At 37.1% G+C, this 14039-nt stretch overlaps 1 protein-coding gene across 1 annotated transcript in view; it reads left to right on the forward strand.

The window, feature by feature from the left end:
• LOC105569506 (glucosylceramidase-like) overlaps nt 1-2503 on the forward strand; it is a 27141-nt gene extending 24638 nt beyond the window's left edge. Inside the window, exons 6-9 of the mRNA XM_012026021.1 lie at nt 171-571; nt 1601-1829; nt 1977-2090; nt 2229-2503. Of these exons, the coding sequence (XP_011881411.1) occupies nt 171-571; nt 1601-1829; nt 1977-2090; nt 2229-2328 (844 nt within the window). The 3' untranslated portion in view covers nt 2329-2503. The remainder of the gene's footprint in view (nt 1-170; nt 572-1600; nt 1830-1976; nt 2091-2228) is intronic.
• Nucleotides 2504-14039: the final 11536 nt, after the last annotated feature.

Here is a 14039-nt window from a genome sequence, read left to right on the forward strand (position 1 = left end):
CAGTCAGATCGCTTGAAAAGGACCAAAACCCATGGTCGAAACGTAGCGAGTCCCAAACATAAAAATTGCCTGATACGGTCAACAAAATTTGATGTTGCAAATCTATTATATTTACCAAATTTACCAAAGTATTCGAAATTACTTGTTATAAATAATCGTTGTACTTTCAGGTATTTCGAGGCTCATCGTCGGGATGGTTTAGAATTTTGGGGTCTGACGTGCCAGAATGAGCCAGAAAATCACAAGTATATTCCGCTAAGTGTTAATCTCAATGCGATGACGTGGACAGCCGAGGAAGAGCGTGATTGGATCATCGAATACTTGGCACCAACCTTGAAAACGAAGAATTTCGAGCACATCAAGATCTTTATATTGGATGATAATAGACCGTCGCTTCCTGAGTGGCCAAAAACGGTGTTCCAAAACAAGACAGCAAGAGATATTGTCTCTGGAATCGCACTCCATTACTATTTTGATAGTGAAGTCAGCCCGAGTGTCTTGGACGAAACAAAACAGCTCTTTCCAGAGAAGTCACTGATATATACGGAAGCTTGCACTGGAGTTTACGAAGGTTGGTAAAGATTTGTTTATCTTCTTTTTCTATTAAGTTATTTTACCCTGACTGAGGTAAAGTTTTTGCAAGAAATTTAAAAATTAAAATCACTTAGACACTAACATCCTGTCTTGACTCTTATATCTTTTATTCCTTCGAATTGTGATTTTACCTCGGAGCTTTATGAATTTTATTGTTTTAAATTATTTTGCTTCAAAACAATTCTCTGTTAATAACTAATAGTCTAAACAACAAGAAAATAAAGTAAATTTAAAAAATTTAGTTTTTGCATATTTTATTTTTTTTATTTATATTCCGTTGTATACTTTTCAAATTTTTGTCTACAGTTTACAAATATTTATATACTGTATAACCAATTTATAGAGGAAAGTCCTCTATTATGAAGGTTTCTAATATGAGATAGCAGGTTTTCAACACCTAAATTCAATCACAGATCTTTTTTCGCAACGATTACACAATTTAACAATAAATTTTCCACTCGACAGATTTCGCTTCAAGGGCAATAAATTCATGATGGAATCAACCGATGATGCCTATTAATTTAACAAAAACCCCGCTATTCCATAGATCCTATCTCATAATAGGGGACTTAGCTACATATTTACATGTACAAAATATAAAAAAACACGTGTCGATCTTTAATGATTCTTTGCTAATGCGGGTCCAAGGCAAGATGTAGGTAGCCCACACTTGTAATTTTTACAAAATGTGAATTCATTCAATTAAATTAAATTCAATTAAAAATTACAAGTGTGGGCTACCTACATCTTGCCTTGGACCCGCATTAGGCATTTTCTCGTATGTTGTTTAGTTCTATTTGGGGGCCTTACTTTAACTCTATTGTTTATAAGAATTCCTTGTTTAGTCATGTTCTGTAACACCAAAACGAAGAAGAATCAATTAATTCGACATGTTTGGGGATTTACACCGGCAACTATTTACGGATCAAAAGCTAATGATTTTTACAGGACAAATACGGAACGAATCATGATACGCATATCTTTAACGGAGGATGATTATTTACAGACAAACACGTAATTCTCGGTTCATGGAAACGAGGTGAGGTGTATGCAGCGAATATCATCGAGAACATGTCGCATTGGGTATCCGCTTGGATCGACTGGAACATTGCTCTAAGCACGAGTGGCGGACCTAACTGGATCAACAATACAGTTGATTCCCCGATAATAGTCAACAGCACTGCCAATGAATTCTACAAGCAACCGATGTTTTACGTTCTTGGACACTTTTCAAAGTCCGTACATCACATTTTTGTAGCTCGTTACTCGCGACGCAAAGTATCAGTGATGCAAAACATTGATAACGTCTGACATAGTTATGTTTAATATTTATTTACAGCGTTCGGCCAACGTATTTTTAATTAAATGTTTTCCTTGAACAGGTATGTCCCACCTAACAGCGTGAGAATCGGCACGACATCAGACAATACCGACGGTATACCAAATGTTGCGTTTTCCACGCCCGACGGTGGCGTCGTATTAGTGATTTTAAATCTGTGAGTTTATTCTGGCATATTATTCCGATAAGACACAAATAGGATATAAATTTGCGAATTATCACATACCGCACGATATCTCATGCGGTGCAATGCGATGAAAATTTCACATATTTATTGGACTTTTGTTTCCTTCAGGAACGAAGAAGAGAGGGAAATTCTGATCAATGATCCGAAGAAAGGGACAACAAAGATAAATGTCCTCGGAAAGTCCATAAATACTATGAAATACTGGTAGATATAGCGGAAATGCAAAGTCCGCCGTATCGACAGATACACGATACGTGTGAGATGTAAATTGTAGTTTTTAGTTTTTTAGATTAGTTAGTCTTCTTGAGTATCTTAAATATACGTGGCGAGTTAATTTTATCAATGTTAAGCCGATTAATAAAAAGAATCGTTAAGTCATGAAATACTGCCGCACTTTCGTGCCTTTCCTCACGGTACAATCCTGCTGATAGTATAAATATGTAACGGTACAAATTGTCCTCTCTTTAAATAGGAATTCCACTCGAATTGTAACTCCCTCGACTGTGCCTTATTTGCATCCGGTTACGCGTTGTTAGTTCGTCGGTTCGCAATTACTCTAAACTTCTGCATAACTCGGGTCAGTCTCCATTAAAACTCTCGCTGAGAATTCTTACCTCCCGGGTAAGAATTCGCCGGATTTGATGAGCGCCACAGAAACGGGCTTGCTCAAACGCTCTCTCAATCTCGCTGAATGTTTAAAATATCTTCCGCGTTTAATCCGCTAGGCTTGAACTTTAATATATAATAAAGAAATTATTTAAAGTTCAGAATATACGAGGTCCAATGAAAGTTCTAATTGTTTCTCCGTGTTACTCCAGGCTTATTAATGAAATGTCGCTGCAACACAATTATCTTCGTGAACCAATATTATGTGCAGTTCTAACATACCACCATTTCAGATGTTAAAAATGAAAAGACTGAGAACAGGGGCTCTCAATTTTCTTCAGTGAAATATTAATTGTATGATAAAAATAACTATGTGATTGTCGTAAACAGTAAATAAATAAAGAATACAATTCAATCGATGTTTAACGTGTGTAAAAAGACGATAGAAGGATTATTCATTATATATCCCTGATGCATTTTATATCCGAATTATTTAAAATTATCTAAAAGCGGATTGAATCTTTGATATTCGCTCACCCTTTTTCTTCTTTTCCCACATATATTAATGCATTGCACACATTTATGCATCTTTAATTGCATTCGTATTCTCCCTAAATAGCCGTTTTCTTTTTATTTATTTACGTCTCTATATCATTTGTACAATTTTTATTACGCAGTGGGATTCCCGTTACTTTCTCCATCTCTATTCTGATAATTTTCATGACGTAAAACCGATCCGATAACAACACCAGTACAGAGAGAAAGAAAGGGAGAGGGGGGGAGGGGCAGGGAGGGGGTTCTATCGTGTGCGTCAGCGTATCTCAGAAAATGAACGTGCGTGGATTTAGGGCGGGAGACATGCGCGAGAACGGAAAGTCAAATTTCTCTCGGGCGGTAAAATAAAGCCTGGATCGAGGCTGCTTATCGGCGTATGCGAAGGACACTCGGTGTCGCTTCCGCGTGCGCACATTATATGGGTTACTGGTCCAAGGTCCGCCTGAACTATGCCCTGGGTTAGCGCGCGAGCTCACATGCAGGTAGCACGCTCTGCAGGCTCTTCCTCTCTCTCTCTGTGACCCATATATTCCGACTACCCGTTTCGCTCGTATTCGCGGGTCAGATTCCAACGGGCAAGCGTTGTTTCCGAAATCCCTCGAAAGCTGGTCGAAACTGCCTAACGTGTCGCTTACATGCATCACCCTTTAACGTCTCGCACGCGAAACAACGCCGGCGCCGATGGATCTTACTTATCCTCGCGATAAAAAAAAAACGAAGTTGGTAAATAAATATCGGTGTTCTCTACGCGTAATCGAAAAACCAGCTGACTCTTCAGCTTTGGGGAGCCGTGGAAATGCTGTGAACGAAGATTTGCCGCTATCGCATTGATAAATAAGTCTACGCCAAGCACTTCGATTTTTCAACAAGATAAAGCGAATACGATACATTCGCGCTGTTGTGTGAATGCAATCTGCTCTAGCCTTCTTCAATTCTTCATGGGTATCCTTCGATTGTTTCTTACACAAAGGTTGTGTACGCAGGGTGTCTCATTTTAAGTAATCCACGCAAATATCTCCAAAAATATGAAAGATACGAAGAAACGTTTCGAACAAAAGTTGCTTGGATCGAAGGGGGACATAAAGTAGTGCCATTGACTTGACCTTGGATAGAAGCTTCGAAAGAGAAAAGTCCCTCCGACAAACAGTTATCGAGATATCATAAGCTAAACGTTGAAAAAGTTATAAATTTTCTCTTGAATATCACAAAAAGTATTAGGCAAATCAAAAAATGTTTCGGACAAAAGTTGTTCATATTAATTAGTAGAGTAACATAGTATAATAAACAATAGGGGGTTCCATTTAAAAAATTGAAGGTGACCTTCACGCGACCTTCAAATGCCTATCCAAGGTCAAGTCAATGGCTGTATATCAATAGGACGGTAGTACGTCTCACTAAAATTATAATTTTCTTGAACGACGTGTCGCTCCCCGAGGGGGAAACCGCTGAGGGCATTGTGGTGTACAGATTTGCAGCATTGCTGGGCATTACTGGGCATTACCAGGCATTAGTTTTTGGGCATTAGGCCTTGCTGGTGCATTATAAAGATAAAATAAGATAAAAAATTAATAAGATAAAATAAAATAATAAGATAAAGTAATGCCCACTGGGCATTAGTGGGTATTGGTGTACAAGATTCTAATCAGCGGTTTTCCCCTCGTCTCCCCCCCCCCTCTCTCTCAACCAATTTAAGGTCTGGACCAATCTAATGCTGTATATTATTCCAATGCGGGCAAAAAGTACTTTGAACGATGAAAAATTATGCAAACGAATACTTCTCTCTCTTTCTCTCTCTTTCTTTTTCTTACGTGCCTCTTACACCGCTATGTGTTATTCATGTTGTTTCAGAGAGGCGATGCGAAAAGCTATTTTAAATAATAAAAACAAAACGAATGGAAGCATAAATAGATAGGCAGACAAACAGAGAGGAGATGAAATCATTATAATTCGCCGTCTAAGAAAATATGCTCTAATATACATCTATGCGGCGGAATGAATAAGGTTATATACGAAGTGCGTGTACACTGACATACTGTTTGAGTTCGTTGTTGCAAAGTAAATGCATGGTAGAAGAAACAGAAAATACAATAGAAACAACGCAACGTAAATATAAGAGAAAATGAGAAGTATGAGAACACTGAAATTAAATTATAAATAAAATATGTAGAGACACCAATGCCCAGTGGGCATTACTTTATCTTATTTTATCTTTATAATGCCCTAGCAAGGCCTAATGCCCAAATTAATGCCCAAAAAACGTCTTATACACCAATGCCCACTAATGCCCAGTGGGCATTACTTCATCTTATTATCTTATTTTATCTTATTTATCTTGTTTTAACTTATTTTACCTTATTTTATCTTTATAATGCCCCAGCAAGGCCTAATACCCAAAATATTGCCCCAAAAATGCCCAGTAATGCCGCAAATCTGTACACCACAATGCCCTCAGCGGTTTACCCCTCGAATTGTAGTAATCGTAATACTGATCAATACTTAACGGAAAAACAATCGGATTATATAGAAATTGAAACGAATATTTGGAATACTATAAAGTATCGTATGACTACCTGTCGTTCGTCGACTTGTAATGGCACGTATTTCCATAAGACAAGATACAGATACGAAGCTTTAAAACTTTAGTCTAAATTGTAGCGAAAGAATCAGCAGCGTGGATAACAATAGTTGAAAATCCTTTTCTTGAAAACTGACATATTGACTTAAACTTTTGAACAAATTCTGGAAAAGAATCCCACGAAGAATATTATGACAAAATGATTGTGGCTGAAAATGGACGCGTGATGAATAATATTAAATTATGATCGGATTTTTACGCAATTTTTGTTTGTACTTTGAAGAATACTATGCGTTTAATGAGTAACCTTTTTCAATTATTTCAAGTCAATTAAAGACGATTGCTTTGTACCGGAATAAACTACTTTACAACGAAGTGGATAATCGATCTGAAGTTTATCAACGAGCTATATAGTAAAATAATTGCGTAGAAAGTTTTTAGAGAAAATAAAAGACAACTTACAGCAGAATCTAAAGAAGACAGAAAGAATATTTCGAGAAGTGGGATGTCATGTGTAGAAAAAGAGAGGAGAGAAAGAACCGGGTGGATGGAGGTGAAGGTCGAGATTTTAACGTGAAAATCGTGCACTGGCTGCTGGAGCGGCTAGATGTAGCCTATCGATCTTAGGCTGATCTGCAGCGGTTCCTCGAGAGAGGAGGAAGTTGTTCCCGAACGTGCCTTCACGCTCCACGACATCTGTCGATAAGTTATTCAATTCCGGCGCTATTGGATTTCCCTTTCCCCACGAGGTGAATCCTCAGTTGCGGTCTAACTGCATCCTCGGCGGTCCTGGTGACCCGATCGAGGACAATTTCATTTTTCGCTCGTCTCTCTCTCTCTCTTTCTCTTTGTCTCTCTCTCGGTGCACGCGCGCGTCCACAAAAGACGATGCTCGACGTTCGAAACGAACAGTTTGGCAATTACGCGAGTTTGCTCCTTGAAGAATGCGAGCGCGGAACGGCAGATGTGACATCGTCCATACGTCGCAATTGCGCACAATTATGAAATCGGGAAACGTTAACGTATCGGAAAAGGTGTCTCAGTGCAACCCGTAATGAAACCGCGAGCCTGTATGCCCGTGATAAGAAGCTTGTGTCTGATTTGTGACGTCGCGGCCTCGCCCATTCATTATTGATGCCGCGTACGTAATAGGGGGGCTTCTCTCTCTCTCGTTACATTACGCTACGCTCGCTGCGCCTGCGAGAAGACTGCGTTCTTCTCTCCTTGCGGTGGCGAATTAAAATTCATAGATATTCTTGAAAATCGATGCGGGGCTCCTGGGTGCCCATAACGGCTATGATCTCGCGTATCAATCATTGCTGTTTTCCGAGCAATGGCTATTTCGTGTTTGGTTTCTTAGAAAAGAGGAAAGAGAGAAGAATAGCACAGGAAGGCAGAGAGAAAATTCTCCTAAGGAATTTTTAAACGTTGAGTTTCGCAAAGTAATACTTTTCGCGAGAAATTTCTTGTACAAGTTGAAAATTTGGCGATAAACTTAATGCCATCCTTCGTGATAACAAATTGATTATTAATATCGATTTGATAACGTGCGGTTTTCTTCTTTTTCTTCTTTTTAGATACGCTCGGTTGCAAGACCGGTGGAGTGATTCTGCACTTTCGCACCTTTTGCACTTAAAACTGTCTGTTTCGTGGAAAGATTTGTGTAATACACAAATTAAATGGCACGTGTACAGATGATCGAAAGCAGCTTGCTATTCCGGCTAAATTAAAGAACAATATGACATCACTGAAACTAAGTTTGTAAGTCTAATAAAAAATAATAGTGAGCAACACATACATACAGTACATGTAGTATGTGTGTTGCTCACTATTATTTTTTATTAAACTTACAAAGTTAGTTTCAGTGATGCCATATTGTTCTTTCATTTGGCCGGAATAGCAAGCTGCTTTCGATTTGTACACGTAAGCCATTTAATTTGTATATTACACAAATGTTTCCGTGAACTGACAGTTTTTAGGTTAGAAAGGTGCAAAAGTGCAGAATCACTCCAGCATCCCCTTAAGTGTCGCTATAAGTTTTTAATTTTTCTTAATTATTTTTATTTTCCAAATTTCACATGTTATATATGCATCTAGTTCGTACTTTATTTATATATATATATATATATATGTGTGTGTGTGTGTGTGTGTAAAATGAAAGAATACAGAATTGCAGATTGTGTTGCACTATCGTGCATTATCCTGGCACAAGCTCCTCGTACAAGATGACCGGTTCTACATATATGTAAGCGATTCAGCAAACGCAGCTGTTGCGCACGCTCTTTTTCGTAATCCCGCTATCACTATTCACGAGGAAGAAATTAGAAGCTGCGTCTGGCCGACTGATTAACGAACGTTCGGCTGCAGCCGCGCAATACTATGGTTTCATCGGTACACCTTAGGCTCCCCCTTGCACCGCGCGAGGATCGTGCGTGCAACTCCGGACTCGTAATCGACAATATCTCTTCATTATTCAGCGCGCATTTGCATGTCGCGCTTGTGGAAACTACACTTGTGTCATGCATGAATGATGTATTAATAAAACGCTTCGCGAGCATCCGGTATTTCTGTTTCTCCTGTTAGCTTCCTCCTTTTTTTCCTCTCGCTTCGCACCCGATCGATGCATCACCCAAGGTCATCACCTGTGTAGAACTGCGGAATCGAATAATCGACTCTCAGAGCGGAAGAAGGTATCGTGTGGTTGTGGAAAAAACGATTGCCGATACATCGTCGACGCGCCAGTAAAAACGGGTATATGACCATCGCGTGCCATGTGCCTTCATCGTCAATGAAACCCTGGATCTTCAAATCTCTCGGGCACAGATGGAGCTTAATGACGTCTATTTATAATCCGGCGCGAAAAGCACATTTCTCATCGATAATAAACGAATGAGCTGTATATCGTTCCTATTTTAGGAAATATTTAAATAATTAATGTTTGCCTCGTTGGTCGAATTGTGAGACGCCCGCCTATAGTGAGTGGGAGGTCCAGGTTCAAACGTTGGCTGAGGTAAATTTTTTGGAATAAATTAAAAAATGAAAATCATTTAGACACTAACATCCTGTTTTAGCTCTTATGCCAACGGCACACGATACTATTTTTCCTACTGGATTGCTTACGAGAGCCAATCAGGACGCAGAGTTTTCGATCAGGTGACTCAAAGCTGAATCCTGGTTGGTTCTCGTAAGCAATCCAGTAGGAAAAATAGTATCGTGTGCCGTTGGCTTTATATCCTTTGACGCTATTATTAACGCTTTGACTTGATGTTTGGTTATTTATTTACTTATTTATTCCCCTCTTCTTCTCGATGTTTCGGTTTAGACGTTTTAGCGTACTTACATTTGCGACAGTCACGCTCCAGTCTTTGTAGTCTTCATACTCAAAAGTATGTTAAAACGTTTGCCGGAGAATTTTATAATTATGACTCACTTTCTTCGGACTTTTGTTAGTTGACTTCATATTACATCTGCTTGATTATTTATTGAGACAAAGACTGGTCTATGATTTATTTTCAATCTCTTATTTTATATTATCCACTGTGACAAACCATACATTTTATTGTATCTATTAATTTATCTCGTCTCTTTCATCTTTTCATTATTATGTATTACAATGATTTATCAATGTATTCTTTATATCGTACGAGGTTTCTGATCTCGATTTTGATTGTACATTTTAGAAATTGCTTGAAAAGGGAAAACCAAAACCCATGGTCGAAACGTTGCTGTGTATTGTTTGAATTTATTAAACACGTGTCAGTTCAGGTCGACCAAAAAATTTATTTATTCTTATATCCTTTATTACTTCGTATTCGTGATTTCACGTCAGAGCCTTGTGAAATTTATTTGCTAAATAATTAAATTGTGAAAAATTCTCTTTCCCACTTTTAAAAATTTGATATATGTACGACGTATGTCGCGAACGGTTTGTGATAATGTATCAGGTTTGTATTTGTTATTAGCGCCGTGCGTATAAGATCATAATATAAAGTGACATATTGCATACAAATTACGTATTACATATTTGTAATCTTCTCAGTCTCATCGGATTGTGTCTCGACAGATTAATCCCTATTTTGAATATTTCATATATGCGCATGTTAAGATTAACAGTCTTTATGTAGCGCAGGTAGAATCAATTACAATAATGTATTATAAAATGTGCCACGTTACACACTACTATCAACAAGGCAGCTAAATAACGTGTTTTTAAATCGATAGATTGGATGGGCCGATAAATTAACCGACAAGGACACCAGGCTTAACAGGGTTCGACTATACCTTTCGGGGGATCGTTAGAAAGTATCATTTTAATCCACGACTCGAGAAAACATTAGGAGGCGAATTACTCGTGCAAGTATGTTAGGAGAAATACAACGGGAAAAATGTGGCTAACGTACCTAAAAACTGCGTGCGGTAACTTCAAATTTCAGTTGTAAAATACGGACAGCTAATATTTAATTGTGTGATAGCTGATATTTTGCTACTGTTCCTATCGTATTAGGTGCGACAGCAAACCGTTTGCTGTGGTTTAGAAACTTACAGTTATGACAGCAAAATATTTTTATCTTAAGATAAAATTAAAATTGATGTTAATAGTTAAAATAGTAAAAGAATAAATTACATAAATAAGTTCTAGTATAAAATATATTATAAAATTGGTAACATCATAACACAGATTGAACGTTTCGGTCTAGGAATGTGACCCTCTTCAGTAATACAATATAAAATGTATACAATTGGTTTAAAATTTTTGAAAACGATGAGTCATTATAATTTATTATTCTTTTACTATTTTAACTGTTAACATCATTTTAATTTTATCTTTGTTTTATTGGAGCCTTGTTCATATTTATCAATTAATTTTTAACAAATCGTGATTAGATACGGTAGCGAAAAAAAATTTTTAGTGTAGTTCTCTGGTCGTTTATATTACGACAAATTGCAATAGTGTTTAAGAACCGGACATAAAAATTTCGAGCATATACTGTAAATAAAGTAATAAAGTAATAAAGATCTGGTTCTTTCATATGTTTCAACTTTTCCTTCCGCGTAACCTTGGGTTACTGTAAGGCCACTTCGAAAGAGACTGTTAAATCTGCATTATTGTACTGTTATGTTGTCACGATAACAAAATTAACGTTCCGATTAAGAGACGCAAGATGACTTTCATATAATCTTGAAAAATTTAGACAAGAAATTTGTTTATCAGATTTTATATTAAAGACTTATATAAAGAAAGCTTCTCTTGTGCTGAACAATTTCAAGAAAGTTGTTCAGACAGTTTGGCACTTGTCTAGAAATATTTTGTGTGGGCATGCGTACACATATACATGTACACCTTAAAAAATGTTATAATATACGCATCAACGTTTAACACATCTTGCAATAATCTCCCCAGAGATATTTACTCGAGAAAAGAAATATTTAGCAACGTATACACACAGCTACGTAAAATCGCAAATTCATTCAATATATGCTATTATATTATACATTAGCGGAAATTTGTACACGTTTAATGAATTCTTGCTGTAGCGACGCGAGATACGTTCGTGTGTATGCACTGCATAAAATATGTGCATCTAGCGAATCAATTACGCGTGCCCCGCATTCGGAGTCATTCGGTAATATCGCCTAACTGCATTTTGATCGATTGCTTCTACCGTCTTATGCAGAGTTTCCATTAAAACTGAAGCAATACTCAACGTGTTCGGAAACGAAGGGATAAAATCGAAGGGCAAACCGCTGAGGGCGTTGTGGTGTACAGATTTGCGACATTACTGGGTATTATGTACTACACGGAGAGAATTTTCTTTTAAAATTTATCCCGAAAATTATGTATTATAATCGTGGGACAACGCGGCATTTCAAGGAATTTCACGAGAGTTTTATTAAATTTTACCGTACATTCTACTATTAAATTTGTACTATAAAGTATAATTACTAGTAAAATGTATGATAAAATTTCAAAGAAACTTACATAAAATTTTTCAAAATGCCATGTCCCACGGTCACATGATTTTCAGAATAAATTTGAAGGGAAAATTCTCTCCGTTTAGGATTACTAGGCATTTTTGAGTATTAGACCTTGCTGGGACGTTATGAAGATAAAATAAGATAAATCGAGATAATAAGATGAAGTAACCACCCACTGTAAATACCCACTGAGCATGATTTTGGTCGACGGTTTACCTCTCGGATAAAATACATTATCCCTTATTTGTATTACTTCAAAATCTGCAACATCAAAGCGCGGCGTTAGACTATTTATTAATAACAGAACTGGTTACGAAGTTCGCGGAATCGGTCATATCAGATCGGATGATATTTCCACCTGCTCGCGAATGATTTATTGTTTCTAATTCCACGTTCTTTTTTTCCTTCGTTTACACATACATTTCTTCCGTTTATAGTCTCTCGTCATACATTATTACTAATGTTATTGCATTATTATCTGCACTGTTATTGTTGCAACTGCTGGTTGCAATTTTTTGCCCTGGTATTATATCGATACCTTGGCTATCTAAAGGCGCATATTTTTTACTATCCCTTACGAAAAAATTAATACAACACCGAGCTTGAAATTATGTTGCATATTATGCAGAGAATTACACATGCATACGAGCATCGCGTGAACGCGCGATAGCGCACACATCGTAAATTGATTCTAACGACTGCTATCGTTACCGGCTTATTTTTTTCTTTCCTAATCTACATGCCCGCATTAACAAAAAGGCGCGAGTTTTTATTCGCGTCACACCCACAATTCGGTCTTTATGACAACGCCGCGAACGCGATTTTTTTCTGGCGATCGAGTAACATGTTTCGTTATTGAAAGCAAAGTATATGCCTCTCTTGACCTTTGCGTGCACGTTGATAGTTAATTTAATTACACAGAGACGTCATTTAAATAGCCAGAACTAATTTCGAGATCCGCATCAATTGATAGATAGCCGTATTGTGATCGTGTTTCATATTAACTGATATTTTCGCGAGAGAAATTATTAATGAATAATCAAGCTAGCTATTTCATATTAAAATTTCAACGAAAGAAAATTAATAACGCACGTGCGCGCTTCAGCAAACAATTATGTGACATTTATTGATCATGCATGCAAGGTAAACTATTGTTTCAGAGCTCCTGGGTGATAATATGTTATAAAATATATCGTAGAAAGCACACATCATAAAAAGCACGTACGTGCACACTGCAGAATTGTTCAACAATAAAATTTATCGATAACATCGACAGGCTCAAGCGAATGTTTCATCACGACTATGAATTTTGCGTTATCTTATTTGCATGTAAGAAAAGATCTCGCTGATTTTACTATGAATTTAAATCGCAATCGATTCCTACTCGTAAGAATCGTTTTCTTCATGGCAGAACACAGATATTTTTCAGAAGATCACTGTAACAGCTTTTGTAACAGCTAATTACTGTAACCAGTTAACAATCGAAGATGCCTTTACTCGAACGATAAAATTTGTCATTTTATTAATTTTCTTAAACTGTGATTGTTGTGCAAAACATAACTGCATGGTAAATATTGCATTTTATGTTAACGACAATTAAGGCAGACACATATAAGCGAAGGTTGAGCATTAAGTAAATTACGGTGATTCATTTATATGCAGTTGTAGCAAGGTACGGCTGAATGAAGGCCACGCGAAAGTCGTTCTATTCGCATAATTTCAATACATAGATACGTAATAAGATTTGATCTCGTTCACTTGATCTTGCGTTAAAATAGCATTGACCTCATACGTCAAAAGCTATACGAGATACATTTTATTCCCTCGTAGCACAAAGGTTACAGTAAGTTATGTATTTTTTTTACTGTATATAAAATAACAAATTTATGTCCAAGAAAATAGAGACCAATACGTTAAATTTTTATATCAAATGTAATATTATAATATATCAACTTATTTATGCGCGCAATCTTCCAGATGATGCATTGCAGCGTGGAATTTCATCAGTTTGTAAGAAGTCATCAACCATGACCGAAGAAGTGAGTGAGAGAGAAAGAGAGAGAGAGAGAGAGGTGGAATGAGGAGGAAAAAAGAGAGAAACTTGTACATTTATGGTAAAAACTAACGAGCTTGATGCTTTAACACGTCGAAAAATCCTTCCAGAACGTCATGTTTTAAAGAGCTTGTTATACCGCGTGGGAGTACAA

The sequence above is a fragment of the Vollenhovia emeryi genome, unplaced genomic scaffold (assembly GCF_000949405.1).
Source record: "Vollenhovia emeryi isolate VEMERY1.0 unplaced genomic scaffold, V.emery_V1.0 DF939124.1, whole genome shotgun sequence".
NCBI classification, from domain to species: Eukaryota; Metazoa; Arthropoda; class Insecta; order Hymenoptera; family Formicidae; genus Vollenhovia; species Vollenhovia emeryi.